The sequence below is a fragment of the Salvelinus fontinalis genome, chromosome 16, assembly GCF_029448725.1.
Source record: "Salvelinus fontinalis isolate EN_2023a chromosome 16, ASM2944872v1, whole genome shotgun sequence".
Classification (NCBI taxonomy): domain Eukaryota; kingdom Metazoa; phylum Chordata; class Actinopteri; order Salmoniformes; family Salmonidae; genus Salvelinus; species Salvelinus fontinalis.
Window position 1 is genome coordinate 28862506 of NC_074680.1, and position 17628 is coordinate 28880133.

General features: G+C 40.9%; 2 protein-coding genes across 4 annotated transcripts; one reads left to right on the forward strand and one right to left on the reverse strand.

Moving 5' to 3' along the window:
- Positions 1-752: 752 nt before the first annotated feature.
- Positions 753-10976, reverse strand: LOC129812949 (heat shock 70 kDa protein 4L-like). 2 transcript variants are annotated; one of them, XM_055864962.1, is made up of 20 exons: positions 10578-10976; positions 9076-9133; positions 8796-8936; positions 8080-8202; positions 7821-7920; positions 7226-7359; positions 6877-7121; positions 6697-6773; positions 6417-6568; positions 6162-6268; positions 5880-6013; positions 5110-5306; positions 4830-4880; positions 3926-4000; positions 3667-3810; positions 3114-3239; positions 2876-2983; positions 2510-2629; positions 1783-1944; positions 753-1662 (listed from the first exon to the last, which is right to left on the reverse strand). In XM_055864962.1, the coding sequence occupies exons 1-20, from the start codon at positions 10682-10684 to the stop codon at positions 1480-1482; spliced, it is 2544 nt and encodes an 847-aa protein (XP_055720937.1). In that variant the 5' UTR covers positions 10685-10976; the 3' UTR covers positions 753-1479. The 2 variants fall into 2 exon arrangements, with proteins under 2 accessions (XP_055720937.1, XP_055720938.1); XM_055864963.1 differs by lacking the exon at positions 4830-4880 and having other exon boundaries at positions 10578-10975.
- Positions 10977-11865: 889 nt separating this feature from the next.
- LOC129812954 (charged multivesicular body protein 3) lies at positions 11866-17535 on the forward strand. Of its 2 annotated transcripts, none has more exons than XM_055864972.1 (6): positions 11866-12262; positions 12890-12980; positions 13900-14079; positions 15494-15615; positions 16310-16424; positions 16552-17535. In XM_055864972.1, the coding sequence occupies exons 1-6, from the start codon at positions 12218-12220 to the stop codon at positions 16689-16691; spliced, it is 693 nt and encodes a 230-aa protein (XP_055720947.1). In that variant the 5' UTR covers positions 11866-12217; the 3' UTR covers positions 16692-17535. The 2 variants fall into 2 exon arrangements, with proteins under 2 accessions (XP_055720947.1, XP_055720948.1); XM_055864973.1 differs by having other exon boundaries at positions 11872-12262; positions 12890-12950.
- Positions 17536-17628: the final 93 nt, after the last annotated feature.

A 17628-nucleotide genomic window follows, 5' to 3' on the forward strand; every position in this document is an offset into this window, starting at 1 on the left:
TATTACCCTGCGAATCATTACCTGAAGACACTCAAAAAATACATTAACATTAACTGTACTTTTTGTGTTGAGCATCCAGAAACAGTTTTGCATTTATTTTGGCATTGTCTACATGTAAAGAAATTATGGAAAGATATTCATAGTTTTATCATTGTAAATATTCTTGATGACTCTAGTTTTTTTTATGGGAGAATGTGCTGCTCGGTTTCCTTAACTATAAAAAGGATCAAGAAAAACAATTTTACCACTAATTGTCCTAATTGCAAAATGTCATATTCATAAATGTAAATTCACTAAAAAAAACACTCTTCCGTGTTTTCTATTAGGATTTCGAGCAGTACATTAAAACCATTCTACATTCTTCTAATAAAAAAGCTGTTAAAACAATCAATATGTGTGCATATTTTAAGGTCTTTGTATAATCTGTAATTTGTTGTACCCCCTAGCATATGTTATCATTGTCTGTTTGTATACTTCTTGTATGTATACTGTTTTTTCTCCAAAAATATATATATTCAAAAAATAAAACCTTCACTTCGAGGGCTGCTCGGGCTAAAAGAGCCTATCAGGAACAAAAAGCACTAGATGCATTGAATAAAATAACATCCTCTTTATGTAGTAACATCCTATAGAGACTTGACCCTATTAGAGTTTTGTAGCATAATAGTCTTAAATAAGATGAAGATACTTTGAATACACATCTTTAGCACTTTAGTCAATTACATTTCGATCAATAATGAAATAACACAATGTTTGTCTAAAGACAAAATAATGCATTTATTACTTGCCGTTTTAAAATCTCATGATTCAAATATGGAAATGCATGAAAACAAGTAAAAGAATAGGCAGCACCTTGCTCTCTTGTCTTGCTACTTGACAGTTGTGGTGTCACCCATTTCAACACTAGGAATGTATCCTATACACAACTATATGCATTGGCCAGTTTAAATTACTAAAATAATATTTACAGAATCTAGACATACAGACATCTTTTCAAATTAATATATTAAATACAAATATATATAATATGTATTATTGCATACACAGTTTACTAATAGTTTAATCAGCCTTAGCGTTTGTTCAGACAGTAATTCTACTTATGTTCCACTACAAGGTTATGTGCAATAAGAGTCACCTTAGAGATCTGCTTATGGGACTTTTGAAATGCAAACACGTATGGTTTAGAAAAACAACTTTTGGGAGAGCCTGCATTGTTTTAATATATCTAATCTTACAGTTAATGACTATATATGGTCTTGTCTAACCACTCAAGAAGGAGCGCACCATTGTAATATACAAGGCAAAGTCTAAAAAGGTAAAAATCAAACAGGGGGACTCTAAATACAAATGCACAAAACAGCCCACTGAGTGGTGGTGGACATGGAAAAATGGTTCCTTGATATACTATGTATGTTTGGGTAGACCTGCTCTGATGGGAGCTAGAGTAATGGCAGCAGAGCTTGTTTGGCAGAGAGGGGCTCAGTCAATCTCCATCTCTCCTGAGGGAGGCTTTGTCTGGTTGCTTCCCTTTGCCTCTCCCTTCCCGCCAGCTCCTTGCCTTGGGCCGTTATGGGCCCCGTTGCTCTTGTAGTTCTCCTCTGACACATCCTCTGCTTTGGGCTTCGGCCGGTTGACCACTGGGTTGCATACTTCATCCAGTTCCTAAAGTATAGGTATATGTGGGAGATAGGAACATGCAGTATTATTAAAAAGATAAGTAACTGGTGACGATGTGCCAATAGCATGTCATATGGTTGAATCATACCCTCTTATCACACACACCTGTATTTTGGAAATTATGTCTGCTACTTTGACTACTGGGCCCTGGGCGATTGTGAGTTGGCTCTGGGCGTTCATCTTGCTGTTCATCCAGCCCATGCTTTCATTTACACACTTCTCCACGTTGCTCATCTCCTCAGCATTCAGATGCTGGTAACGTTCATCCTGAGTGTAGATAGGAAACAAAACAATTAGAGCTAGAACACCTCTATCTCATTACGTAAATTACCTCATCTATGCCCTCACAAATAATGAATTAATCTAAATTTCACAGATTGTTTATTACATACATCCTGGGTTAAACCCAGAAACATATTAAGTCCTAGAACAGACAGTGTCACAAGTGCTCATAAAATTACTGACATTGACCTAACCAGGTTTGAAAAGTGTGTACAGGCCACACATGACTGATGAAACTAAACAAATAAAATGGGAGTGTACTGAAAATGGAAAAGGTAATACAGGGAAAGCAATTAGCACAATCCCAACAGAGCAGTGGTGTAGTAGTTCACAGAGAAAAAGGGGCATTGTAAATGGTCTCAGCATAATTTCACTGCATCTCACACTGAGCTTTAGTGATTGGTGGTTCAATCAAAGAAATAGAGCAGGTTCAATTGGAGATAACAAGCACGCAATAACATGATAATGCCTTTTCTGACATCAGTGCAATCTAGAAAAACAAAAAGATTGCAAAGATGAAAGGATGCTAAAAAAGTATTCCAGTTTTTACCTTCTGTTTGTAAAGCTCCACAGCCTTCATATAGAGTTGGATCTTCTTGCCCATTTCTTCAAATGCTCTCGGCCTGTCCTCCTGCTCCCTGTGCCTGTCCTGAATGGGCTGGCCAAACCTCTGGAAAAGGACATCAGTCAAATCATATCAGTCAAGTCACACAAAAAAATGTCAGTCACGTACCCAAACCTTCAAACGGAGGTTAATGTTTTCAAATGGAGATGATGACACTGTTCACCTAAATGCCCCCAAAAACATTTGTTTATTATTCACGTATCTTGCTCCTGATTTCAGAATTGCCATAATAGCAGATGGGTGCAGGCAGAGGCTGGATATAAAAGTTGTTTATGCTAAATGAACACTAACCTTGAGATCTTCCAGCTTATCCACATAGACCTGTTTGTCTTGGTCCTCTCCCTCCTCATAAAGCCAGTTCTCTGTGTCTTCGAGCATCATTGTCAGACGATTACTGTCCTTTTTGGAAGGTGAGAAAGGCCAAAACAGGTATCAGCAAACACATGATGTATTGCAAAGACTTGTTATTTGTTCAATGTGGCAATATTTATTTATTAGTTCGAAGAAATATGTTAATCTAGGTTCTTACCTCCTCAGTGGTGTACTTCTCATAGATGCCACACAGTTTGTCCCGCAGGTCGTACACATACTCCTCCACAGCATTCTTAGCATCATTCCTCTCTTTCTCCAGCTTGTCCTGGACGATCATCTGGCTCTGAAGTACAGATAGAGAAAAGGAGGGAGCGACAGAGGGAGGCACGTGTGCTGAGAGCCAAAATCAGCCTTCCGCCTCCTCTAATACCCACTCCCAGGCAGCTCAATGGAATCCAGCCACACAAAAATATAGGACACAGTGAGGTACATCATCTGCCACAGTTTTGTAGAAGTGTACAACATAGGTCAATCATGAATGAGACAACTAATGCAGAACTTGCTGTTACATTTCCAAAGGTGGTTCAGATTCTTAACCTTCATACAGAAACCTTTCCTACTCATGTTTTATGTCTTTGAACTAAACAAGGCAGGTAAGTTTTACTTTACAATAAGCTTTCCTTAGGGTCAAAGTTTTTCCCCAGTCGAAGCGACCAGCATTACAATGAGAATATGACTCAGCTGCTGGGGTGGCCTTACGAGTGACTCACCTCATACTCCACAAAGTCATTGAGGACCCCCCTGTCCAGCTGTCTGATGATGTTGGCCAGGATGGGAAGGTCAGTGCTTTTCACTTTGACTTTGGGCTTGCTTCCCCCTGCTGCTGGGTCCTGCTTCTCATCAGGGACTCTCTCCTTTGTTGGGAAATTAAACAAATACATCAGTTCCAACTCTTATATTGATTCTCATTGTTTCACAAGACATAAAAGTTTAAATGTAATTATAGTTTCTTATTATGAATGTATTCACCTTACTGCAGGAACTGACATCCTCATTCTGCTGGTCCCCCTGGCCTTGACTCTCCTGGTCCACCTGCATTTTAGTCTGAGACAGTAGGACACTCTCACAGCAACATCCCCTGAATCTTACAATCAACTCTTGGCTGCTCTACTTACAGTAGGTTTGACTCATGGACCACCTTAGTAGTGTAATTGATTATGTTACACCTATGTCTATCTAAACCAGCTTACTTCAAGCTGCACACCCCTCCTGTTAAAGTAACTGTGCAGTGTTTCCAGATTTCTATGAAATATGACCTATAATTAATTACAATATGAGTGAAATAGTTTTCCTTCCAAAATATGGTAATTAAGTAAGTTAAAAAGCTGCTTTTCTGTGTTGGAATGGTGTGTTTGAGATAAACTCCACCTAAAACTTCTCCAACTTATACTTTGGCCACAAATACGAGTCAACAACGTTATTTGGGTATGAGTTAACAGAATATGATTTTCACTGGACAGTTACTTTAATCTAATCAAAATCTCTACTGTTCAGAGATGCCAATTAGAATGTTATGATCTGTATGAGTAACACATTCAAATACACTGACATATTGATAATATCAAAGGAGTGGAGGAGGATTTTTTTTATAGCAGACACAGGTACAGCACAGCCTGTGAAGGATAGAGCTATGAAGATGTGGAAAGTATATTCATCTTAATAGCTATTCCACTGGCTTCATGTATCATCTGGCGTCACACACTGCCAAGCCTGGTTATACAAACACACCCGTTCTCTCAGGCTCAATGTGATGAACCTTAGTGAGACCAGTGCTCCACAGATGAGACCAGCATTGGACTTCACCTCGCAGAGGGTGAAGTGGAGTATGAAAAGGGATTGGAGTGAGGGCTAATCACACACAGTGACCACAAACCTCCTCCATATAGTTAAAGGTGTCATCTTCAATGAGAGGAATGTGGTGCAGCTTCAAGAGCCAGGAATAGAGAGAAAATGGGCTTGAGTGAAAATAATCACATAGAGAAAGACATGAAGTCAAATCAGTGCTTTAAGTCTTAGACCTAAGACATTCAAATGGGAAGATTAAACAACAGCTTCTTTGTCGCTCTGAAATCTTAAAATAGTGTGAAGTGGCTGAATAACGAACTTCACAAATGTGAAATTCAGGTGAATCTTCTCACTCCTTTGTCTCTTACCTGGTCCTCTGGCCTTCCTTCATTCTGCACAGTGGGTTCCATGTCCATCTGAACATCCTCTCCTTCACCCTTCTGCTTCTCGATCAGGGAGGCACTGGAAACACTGAAGATGCCATGCACGTTGACGCGCACTTTGACCTTCACTTTGGAGCTTTCTCCATCAGGCTGGGGAACCACATTCTGAACAGAAAAACGCCCTGAGAAAGCAAGAGAGAAAGGGATGGAGGGAGAGAGACGTTCAAATGTCACACCTGATGGAGTCACAAGAAATGACACAAACACACTGGAGAATTGACATGTCCATCAGAGACAGGGGAAAGAGGATGAGGTCTGACTAGCTAGTAATTGCACTTCTTTCAAACTGAAATCCCATCTGCGACACCCCCTTATAATGCACACACTCACACACACAGCTCGGCTCTGTAAATGACTCCTGTGACTCATAGGGACGCAGTGTTTGTTCCATGGGAGATTAAGCCTGAGTCCTAATTACCAGCCAGGTGGGAGACCCCCACTATAGAGTTTAAATGTTCATCATCAGGCTGGCCACCAGGGAACACTTGCAGATGGCCATTACAGACATATAGGAGCTGAATTCCATAGAGCACACTGCTCTGTCTTGTAAGGGGATCTCAAGGCAGAATAGCAAAGTGCCATCCGGGTGTTACAGCTAAATATTTTATGTTCAGTGAGACCACCTTCCAATTCCTTGAACAGGTACATTAAAGATGGAAGAACTGCAGAGGCCTGAGTTGAATAAGCAGGTGTACCTATCCTGATGTCCGGGTAAGGCAGCTCCTGTGGGAGGCTGTAGAATGCTTCCAAGTCAAAGGGCTCCTTCTTGTGGAAGGTAATGACTTTGGAGAAGGGTGCTGCATGGTTCTTACTGTACACCTCACATTCTCTGTAGAACAGACAGTGGGTTTGAATGAGGACAAGACAAACACAGAGGGAAACACTGAGTTGTAATGTCTGCTCATCTTACTATAAACAACACTGCACCTACAGACGCATGTTTCTTTCTATAGAGCCAGCTGAATAGGTGCCCTTACCCAACTCCATCTTCTGTAGGGGACTTCCAACGCAGGGTGATGGGAAAGGGAACCACATCAGTGATAGAGAATTCACGCACCTTAAACGCTGGGGACATAATTGCACACTACACACACACATACATAAACAAACACACAACCAAACAAGGACACAAACACAAACACACAATCACATTGTTACACACTGAATATTACAGCAAATCATATACAATTGATGGCTGAAGTTTCCATCTTTGTAAGAGGATAGGGGAGTACCTGAAGAGCACAGCCACGTGCCACAGCCTCGTCTGCATTGAGTGTGGTGCTGACATCTTTGCCAAAGAACTTGGAGATCTTCTCTTTAATGGAAGGGATCCTGGTGGCTCCTCCTACCACCTCCACTGCATAGATCTCATCCCGGCTCAGCTCTGACACAAAACACAAACACACAGAGAGGGTAAAATAATGCATGTTCTGGTTACTGTTGAATTATCATTTACTGTCACCACGGATGTTCATCTACTAAATCAAATTCGATTTGATAAAAATTACATACTTGATTGTTCCATAACTGCTTTCAATGGTGCCTCTACTCTCATCAAAAAGGGTGCACACAGTTCTTCAAACTGGATTCTGAAAATTAAAAGGAAGGGGAAAAGTGGAATTATCATTAATGCATATAAATCTCTAAAACTATAGGAAGCTAAACGAAGGGGTCACAAATCGATATGTGTACCTGTTCATCTTGCCTGTCACATCAATGTCATTCATGAAGCACTCGATGTTAATGGGAAGGTCAGAGCAATTGGCGCTCATCAACTTCTTCAGTTTCTCACATTCCTGAGACAGCCGCAGAATAGCCCTGGGGTTCTCCCTCACGTTGAGCTTGTACCTTGCCTTGAATTCCTCGCAGAAGTTATCCACAAGTGCCTCATCAAAGTTACGCCCACCCAGGTAGGGGTCAAAGGCTGTTGCCAGGACCTGGTTAATTGACCAGACAGTTAGGGGTTAAATATGGAAGAAATAATGAAAAAGAAGGGTGAAAAATAGTGATAGGCTTCAGTACTTTAGGAAGAAAAATCCACCTTGAGTTTGCCTTTGTTAAAGGCTGATATGGAGACCTGGAATGATGAATGTCCCAGGTCCACGAACACCACATTGCGTGGCCTCTCTTCAGGGGTGGGCAGGTCCTGTTTGTAGATCCCATAAGCCAGGGCCACTGCCATTTAGAAACAACAATATGAGACACTCTAATGAATAACACTACACCACTGCAGGAATAAGAGCATCTTAGTGGATGGAAATTAATATAAGTAATGTATGTGTCATAAGGTCATTCTGGTCCCCTAAACCTAATATCACAAAATATGATTATATGTTTGTGTAGCTTAAAGGCCTACACATTGTAGATTAAAGGCCTACACAGGCCTACACATCCAACAAGGGGCTTTTCAAATGCCCTCTGTGAATATCAGTGCCTGCTGATTAAGGGGAGAAAACTAAGACTTGCAAAACTGCAGTCTCTAGGGAACCCCAGCCTATTTTGGGATAATGATATTCCCTAATCAAATAAAGTTGTTGGTAGAAATAAAAAATGTGTTGTGAAACAATTAAATACACATTAATGCTTTAGGCAACTAGAATCAATAAATCTAAAGACACTCTGTGGGAATCACTGACCTGCCGTGGTGTCATTGATCAGACGCAGACAGTTCAACCCTGCAATTTGGGTGGCATCCATCACAGACCTCCTCTCTGCATCGGTGAAAAAACTTGGGACCTATGAAACAAAACTCTTGTTAGAAAATAATAAACTTGAAATAAGATGGAAATATTTGTATGGTTAGTTTCATGGTATATTCACATGTGCAGTAGCTATATTGTTATTATGTTGACTAGATCCATTTTCAGTGTATTGCAATATATTGTTGTAACTCACAGAGATCACACAGTCCACAACTGGCTTCTTGAGGGCGCTCTCCGAAGTTTCCTTCAGCTTGGTCAGCAGCATTGCTGTTACCTGCTCAATTGTGAATACTTTGTCCTCATCCAGGTAACGCACCTATGAATGGGACACAGTTTTAATTTAGGCCATTTAGACCAGTGGTTCCCAAACTGTGGTGTCGGCAGGGGGTGTGAGGGGGTCCCCCCGCCCCCAAAAATAAATAATAATAAGGAACTCGGTCTGGCTTTCAACTTACTCTTGAAAGATGTATTAATAAATTCACACGGTGCAATTTCAAAATTGGGTAGTGCATCATCAGTTTTCCTCTTGTCATGTCAGTCAATGCATACCTTAGAGAGCTATTTAGAACTTCTCAGAAATGTACAGATCAACTAGCCCATGTCGGCTTATGTTTCTAAGCTAAGTTTTTCAGCTCTTGGATTTTATGGTGATGTTTGAGTCACTCAATATCGCATGAATACACATTAGACATGGCAAAATGTATAGAACTGCAAGAAAATTATCTTTAAAACTGCAAAATTATCTTCTTTGTAGGTAAAATACAGTAGAAAATACAAACAATTGAGCAAAATAACAATGGTACTGTACATAGTGACAATGGACCATGGGGTGATGGAGCTAAAGAGAACACAATATAAATGGAGTGCAGTGAAAAGGGAACCGAGTGGAAATGTGTACAGTGGTGTTACCTTGATTCCAGTGTTGCCACTGGCCAGCTTGTGCAAGCTGTAAGGCAACTTGGGTTTCTCCCCCTGGACATATGGGTCATCGAACGCTCTGCCATGGAACTTCTTGAAGCCATGGACTGTGTTTTTGAAGTTTGTTATAATCTGAAATAAAACATTGTTTTTTTACTTACATGTGATTTGATCCTGACCAATTCGATAATTTCCCAAAAAGTATTTATCTGCGAAATTACATTTGCACAGTACTAGTACTATAAAATCTATTCTCATTTGATTATCTTACTTGACCCTTGGCTGCATTTCCAATGGTGCGGTTTTTGGAGGCCAGAGACACCCAAGCCCTGGGGAACCAAAACAAATAAATACATACAAAATTTGCTATAGGCCTAATGGTTGATGGTAGGCTACAAGATAGATTGACATAGAAAGAAGAATACCAGTTTAGAACGATGGAGGTTGAAAATCTGAAGATTATTAAGGGAATTTCACAAGGGAGTCTGTGAAAGTATTATGAATTAGGGCAGTAAGACAGAAAAGTTCACCTTCAAATATTTAAAATAGTAGCCTGTTCTCTGGGCAGCCGAACGAGTAGAGCAAAGACCGTGAGTAAAGTAGAGAATACCGCACATGCGCAGAAGCTTCAGACCTTTTCGGGAAGAGGATTCCGAAGAATTCCTGCTCATTAATAATATCACTTTCTTAACTAATTTAACTGATACACTTCCGGCATCAGCTCATTGTGTTGCTGACAAAGAGTGATCCAGGTTTTTCTATGCATAGAAAAAAATGCCTGCAGTTGCTCTGTTGTCATTTTAGTTATTTGGAAATTGTAGTTATTTGCAAGAGCAGGCTGTAATAAAACCCAGGTCATTACATTCCCTCTCACTGAGAGTATTGGTGCATCTTGCACAGTGGCATGTTAGGAGGAGCAGGTGGAATCTTGCAGTTTCGAGAGGAATTAGTGTCAACTAAACTTTAGGCCATACCCGTGTATTCACAGGCACCTCTTCCAATGTCATAACGTGTGTATGATAGTCACATTCACATAGGCTTACAAGCAGCCAATCTAGAGCCTATATTTATCTTTGTTCAAATTATTCTGTCCACATGGGAATTTGTCGTACTGTATGTCTGAGAGCAAAAATGTACAACAGTCAAGTCCCAGCAAATGCAATGATGATCGCAAGAAGTAAAATGCGATATAGCCTACATTTGGTTGACACTCAACGCATGGGCCTGCTTTGAACACCCCCGCCCCCCCACCACAACATATCTTATTTCAAAAATAGAGTAATGTAAACACATTCATTAAAACAACGATAAGACATGAGATATAGAAAGAAATGAACAACAACATTCTAATACTGAACAATTTGGTCATATTTGGGCGTAGGCTATCGCCAAGCCTTAAAAATCATGTCTTAGAACAGGATAGGATAGAAAAGTGTAAGATAAGACCAAAAATTCCATATACGTATTCGATTTCAATTATTAAGTCATATGGTAAAATTAACATGTAACAGAGACTTCTGAGAATGGAGACGACGTTATAACGTTGTAATACGCAAAGCTGAAAATATACCAATCAATAGGCTACGCATGTACATGGAAGAAAAAATACTATCCAATGTAATGTCATCCTCCAATGTAAGATATTCATAATTACACATGAAACATCCATCGTGGAAGCATTTGATCACTACGCCATCAGGTAGGCTACAGCGCGCATCCAGTCGCAAACATTGCGCACAGTCACATTTTATATAGTGTCAATGATATACTTACGGCGTACATCTGTCACTGTATTCATTGGCAATGGTTTCAATGCCGCCGCTTCTGGCAACAGCGATGTAACAATTTTGGAAACCCACATCAATACCTACTACTGACATAATGAACGTAGCTGTTAGCTTGCGCTATTCTACGTAACGACTGACAATTGACACCTTTCCGATTAGAAAAATAAAATACTCCACTATGCGTGACTGTAGGCTATTTTAAATTATGCCTTTCGTTTTCAGCATCTATTTTAGAGTTAGTTTACACAGTGCTGACTCAATTACTAGCTGTTATGTAAAACAAACTGTTTATAGTCAACTCATTCAACCTAATCCCAGTGAGCCAGGATGTCCACAGGATTCTCTCAGCCTCTATATGGCTAAAGTACCATCCGGCAATCCAAGCAAACATGCGCAATTGTAAAGATCAGTCTGGAATGCCTTTAAAACCCGCCCTCTGCTATCTGTTATTGGTTAAAATTCACCAAAGGTGTATTTGATTGGTGCGACAGACCATATGAGAGAAAAATCTAGAAGTCCTTGAAAGGGAACCTGCCTTTACGTCATGAGTGACAGTGTAGGGCATGGTCTGCTAGTGTAAGGATAAGTGGATTTGCCACGAGAAGCAATCCTGCCAGGCAAAATGCTATAAAAAAACAAGTTATATTGACCTCTGTAATACCCTTTTTTTGCAGACCACTGGATGTACACTAACTGTACAAAACATTATGAACACATTCCTAATATTGAGTTGCACACCCTCCATTGACACTCCACATACAAAGGGATCACAGGCCTAGTGTCATGTCACCATGATACAGATATGTAGGTCTAGGCATACCTCAATGTTGATACATACCAACGCCAAAAGTATTACTGAATTACTAAACGAATCGCTCAACGCTCAAGAACCCTGTACTGTACTGGAATTGAACAGGTGCAGCTCAAGGTATGAAGCTGATACCAAAGAGTCAGAGTGCAGTATTTCCAAATATCTTCAATGTCTTCCTTTAGTTATAGCCTACAATTCTAGGTTTCAGGGGACCTAACCACAATACAACACAGGGGAGCTGAATCTTCACTCATATGACCTACTTGGATTCAACGCTGTTCAGCGGCCATGGTGCTGAATCTGTGATCAGTCCTTGTGATCCCCTGTGATCAGTCCTGTTTTAGTTCACGTTCATCGTGTAGCTAGCTGTCCATGGTGCTGAACGTTTATGAGCCATGTAGACATTCCCACAGGCTAGTTATTAGGCTATGTGTTCCTGCGTTTTCTACAATTTAAGTGGCCACCAGGTAGCCTACCACTCACTGCATTGTGTTGGATCCAAAACACATTACATTTGCTAGGCCTATCTCTGATGTCATGCTTTGGGTCTATTGGTTGAAGTATATTGACGACCTTATCATTTTGGAAATATTGAATACGTTTGATAAATTTTAGCATTATTTTGCATTTAGCACTACATAGTTTCAGTCATTTAGATTCAAGGAAAAAATACAGGAAAAGAAGATTGCGTGCACGTATTGGAACGTAGCCTGTGAGGCGAAGTGGCGTAGCTTGGAATCAGGAAGTGGTTGAAGGTGTATGACACTTTTTCTGTGGTTTTCTGTATTGTTATCAGTTTATCTAAGTTAGTTAACATGGGGCTGTTCGGGAAAACACACGATAAACCACCGAAAGACCTGGTAAGTAAAGGCTTCTGGTGGGGGGCGACGAGCTTGCGAGCTAGCCAGCTATCAGCGAGCCTGTTAAGGACAGCTAGCCAAACAATGCATTCGAAGTTAGCCAGCTCTGGTTATTTATGGCATGGCGACGGTGTTGCGTTTATTGAATAACTCTTCTCAGTCGTATTTAAACTTCAATGGAATAACGTTGTGTTTTAAAGTAGCTAATGCAACGTTTACCAAGGCAGATAACGTTAACGAGCTGGCTCCCTAACGTTAGCCAACTAACGTTAGCTAGGCAACTGTTGCTGGGCTAGCTAGCTAACGTTAGCGTTTCAGTTTGATTGTTAGCTAGCTAGCTACGTGCTTGCTACTTGTATTGAGAGAATGTGTAGCGTATCTTTACAAACTTTATTCCCGAAAATGCTATGGCTAGCCACATAGATAACGTTAAAGTACAAGCAGCAGGTAGCAGTCAGCACCATCTTCGGATGTAAACAAACCAATCTAAAGCACGTTTTCATGGTTCTGTCTCAAATGTACTGTGTTTACACAACATTTCCTTTAACCTTTACAGTGAATAGCACAGTTAATGTCATATTTTACTCTTTTTTGTTTACGATTAATTCACTTTTTCTATCATTTAAGGTAAATGAATGGTCACTCAAAATCAGGAAGGAGATGAGAGTGATTGACAGACAAATTCGAGGTGAGAAGAAGAGCTTCAAGGCTATTTTATGTGAGGTCCAGTGCAACTTTGCTTTGTTACTCTAAGAATGTCAGAGAGCAAGTCGTTTTCAATACACTAAAGCAACATAAACACAAAGTAGGGTGTCCAATCAAAATCTCATATTTTCACTAATGGGTCAAATACTGTTAAACCAATGGGCCAAACCTCATGCCTATCAAAATCCATTCAAAAGTTATTGGAGTTTTTACCCTTGTAGGATGGCCAAAATTAGGGTGACTAAATCAACAGAGCTTCGTGTCAGCTATAGGCTGGATGCTGTGCAAGAATGAAGGCTCACTTTCAGGTTGAACTCGTCATTTTTCTTCTCAAATCCGCAGGACATAAAACATATAGGATAGATATAGATATAGATAAGATAGATATCGATTTTGAGACGTAGTATTTTCAGATTTTAGTATACACCTTTCAATGTGATATTTTCCTGTTATTATTTAAAGATTTATCATAAAAAAAGCATATCTTTGGGAAATATCAATGGAACACTGAACATACTGTTTTTTATTTAAAAAAAGTTTAAAAGCCTTTTACATTTAATCTAGCTCGTGTCATGCTACTTTTTCTTTTCGCGACCTGCGGAAATGACTTTGAAGACGACCACCACAACATGTAAAATCCTCAAAAGTTTCTGCAAGAAAGCTGCACCGCTCTGTCAACAGTTTTTATTAACAGTATACTATTGTTAATGAAATGTGAGACAAAGACCCCACTGAACGATTCAGAACATGAATAATAATATTTGTCTTGGTAATATGTATTTTATAACATAAGGAAGTGAAATGTTATCACCAATGCGCGTTTGGCAGACAACCTACACAAATGAAAGCTGCTGTCAAACTTATGTTATACATTACAGTTTGTTATATTACATTATTTAGCAGTTTCTCATTGTTCCTCTCTTGTATCTCAGACATTCAGAGGGAGGAGGAGAAGGTAAAGAGATCCATTAAAGATGCTGCTAAAAAGGGACACCGGGACGTGTGTGTGGTTCTTGCAAAAGAGATGATCCAGTCGAAGCGTGCAGTCAGCAAACTTTATGCTTCCAAAGCCCAAATGAACTCTGTACTACTCAGCATGAAGAACCAGCTTTGTGAGTGTTAAAGCAACTGATGTAGTGCCACCAGATACAATATACACTATATATGCAAAAGTATGTGGACACCCCTTCAAATTAGTGGATTGGGCTATTTCAGCCACACCTGTTGCTGACTGGTGTATAAAATTGAGGACACAGACATGCAATCTCCATAGGAAAACATTGATAGTAGAATGGCCCGTACTGAAGAGCTCAGTGACTTTAGATGTGGCACCGTCATAGGATTCTACCTTTCCAACAAGTCAGTTCGTAAAATTTCTGCCCTGCTAGAGCTGCCCCGGTCAACTGTAAGAGCTGTTATTGTGAAGTGGAAACGTCTAGGAGCAACAAAGGTTCAGCCGCAAAGTGGTAGGCCACACAAGCTCACAGAATGGGACCGCTGGAGCGCATAGGGTGTAAAAATGTATTTGGTTGCAACACTCACTACCGAGTTCCTGCCTTTGGAATCAACGTCGGCCCAATAACTGTTTGTCGGGAGCTTCATGAAATGGGTTTCCATGACCAAGCAGCCACACACTAGCCTAAGATCACCATGCGCAATGCTAAGTGTCGGCTGGAGTAGTGTAAAGCTCGCCACCATTGGACTCCGGAGCAGTGGAAACGTGTTCTCTGGAGTGATAAGCCACGCATCACCATCAGGCAGTCCGACGGATGAATCTGGGTTTGGCAGATGCCAGGAGAATGCTACCTGCCCCAGTGCATAGTGCCAACTGTAAAGTTTGGTGAAAGAGGAATAATGATCTGGGGCTGTTTTTCATGGTTTGAGCTAGGTTCCTTAGTTCCAGTGAAGGGAAGTCTTAACGCTACAGCATACAATGATATTCTAGACAATTCTGTGCTTCCAACTTTGTGGCAACAGTTTGCGGAAGGCCCTTTCCTGTTTCCGCATGACAATGCCCCCGTGCACAAAGCGAGGTCCATACAGAAGTGGTTTGTCGAGATCGGTGTGGAAGAACTTGACTGGCCTGCACAGAGCCCTGACCTCAACTCCATCGAACACCTTTGGGATGAATTGGAATGCCGACTTCGAGCCAGACCTAATCGGCCAACATGAGTGCCCGACCTCACTGAATGGAAGCAAGTCCCTGTAGCAATGTTCCAACATCTAGTGTAAATCCTTCCCAGAAGAGTGGAGGTTATAGCAGCAAAGGGGGGACCAACTCCATATTAATGCTCATGATTTTGTAATGAGATGTTTGCCGAGCTTTTGGCCATGTGTATCTTGGAAATACCCAGGATAAGTTCAGTTGATGATAAATTAATAGAAACACTTTGTAAGCTAGTAGGATCCTAAGTTTTTCCTGGTCAAGCCAAGTGGTCAGGCCAAGTTATGTCCGTAATATGAATATGTACTTTACATGTCATGCTACAGTACAGGTTGTGTGTGACTCTGCTGTCATTTTTTCAGCTGTATTGCGTGTAGCTGGGGCTCTTCAGAAGAGCACAGAGGTCATGAAAGCCATGCAGAGCTTAGTAAAGATCCCAGAGATCCAGGGCACCATGAGGGAGCTGTCTAAGGAGATGATGAAGGTCAGTCGCATATCTGCTGACTCACTGTGGCCACTGTGTCTGTTGGGAGCATAAATCTATCACTGCTCATGTCCATTTCTCTATGTGTGTAGCTGTCTCAGGGACTCAGGGAAGCGGTCCAGTTTTTTTAACCACTGCCAAATAATATATTTTTTAAAGTAATCTTTTTACCCCTTTTTCACCCCATTTTGTGGTATCCAATTGGTAGTTAGTCTTGTCCCATCGCTGCAACTCCTGTACAGACTCGGAAGAGGCGAAGATCGAGAGCAATGCGTCCTCCGAAACACGACCCTGCCAAGCCGCACTGCTTCTTGACACACTGCTCGCTTAACCCGGAAGCCAGCCGCACCAATGTGTCGGAGGAAACACCGTACAACTGCCGACTGTGTCAGGGTGCATGGGCCCGGCCCGCCACAGGAGTCGCTAGAGCGCGATAGGACAAGGACATCTCTGCCGGCCTAAACCTCCCCGAACCCGGATGACGCTGGGCCAATTGTGCGTCGCCTCATGGGTCTCCCGAACCCAGATCTGTAGCGAAACCTCAAGCGCTACAGTGCCTTAGACCGCTGCACCACTCGGGAGGCCCCAAAGCTACAAACATAAACTATGTTTGAATATATATTGAAGAAAAACAATGTTTAAATGAGTAAATACTGTTTGAGTATTGATTATTTATGTTGTGAGTGTCCCACAGGCTGGTATCATAGAGGAGATGCTGGAGGATACCTTTGAAAGCATGGAGGATGACGATGAGATGGAGGAGGCAGCAGAGGCGGAAGTTGATAAGATCCTCTTTGAGATCACAGCAGGTAAAGATAGTCCCTCTGGTAATCAAGCTTGTCTCAAAGTTGTTTGGGGCTGTATATTATCGCCTGTCTGGTGAGGATAAAAAAAACTATTATACATGCTGACCCCTGGTGGTTTGTTCCAAATCAGGTGCCCTTGGCAAAGCACCCAGCAAAGTCACAGACGCCCTGCCTGAAATGGAGCCTCCTGCCGCAGCTGCAGCCTCAGAGGATGAGTCGGAGGAGGACATTGAGGAGATGCATTCTAGACTGGCAGCCTTAAGGAGCTAAGATTGACCTCTTGACCTCTTTCTGTCCCCTTAAAGTCCTTTTGCCTGCCTAAGGATGTACAAGGTGAATTTCGGTGTACGGTTTACCTAGTGTTTTCTCAACCACATTTTGTCTCTTTCTTTCACATAGTTATTTTGGATTATCTTTGGGCTGTGAACTTTTCAATGTTTAGGGCTAAATAACACATCAGATCTGTTCTTAATGGAAAGGAGATTTTATGATCTTACATGTTAACTGGGTAAGCACAGAAATCACTCAATGTGTGGTGTGTCTGTACACCCAACATTTAATAAAGATGTATGAATCTCAAGATAGCTAACAAATAAGAAGGACCCATCTGTATCTTAAGTGCTGAGTGTGGTCTGATTCTTCTGGTCTTGTATTTGGGGAAGTCGAGGCTTCATTCTCCAATTGGGTGGATTAACTAGAGACTTACTCTGAGCCGGTCACTGACATATCTAATCTGTAATGGAAACGTCTTGCTCTACATTGAGAAATGAAATGAGTGACTCATCACATTCAAGTGTTCATGAAACTTGAATCCATCACTACTCTGATCTAGATCCAAATTGAATACAGTATTACATTTTAATACGATATTTCATTCACTTTCAGCATTAGAAACGCTAGAACTAAAAAACAAACTTCTTTCAGTAGTTTGTCTCTGTACAGTACATATGTATCTATATTATGTTGTCTTATATAAAGTTGTTTGGAGGGGTAAAGAATGCATGGAAATTGATTAACATATTTTTTACATTGAGATCCAGCTTCTTTAACTGTATATTGTTGGCCTCAAAGTCCTAATAATTTGTTGTGCTTATTCAGTAAAAAATCAAAATGATTGGTTTTGTTTCAGACCCTGTGTGTTATGGGATGTTTTTTCTGTGCATACTTCTGTATTTTCTGTGTGCAGGAAATTATGGAAATGAACAGT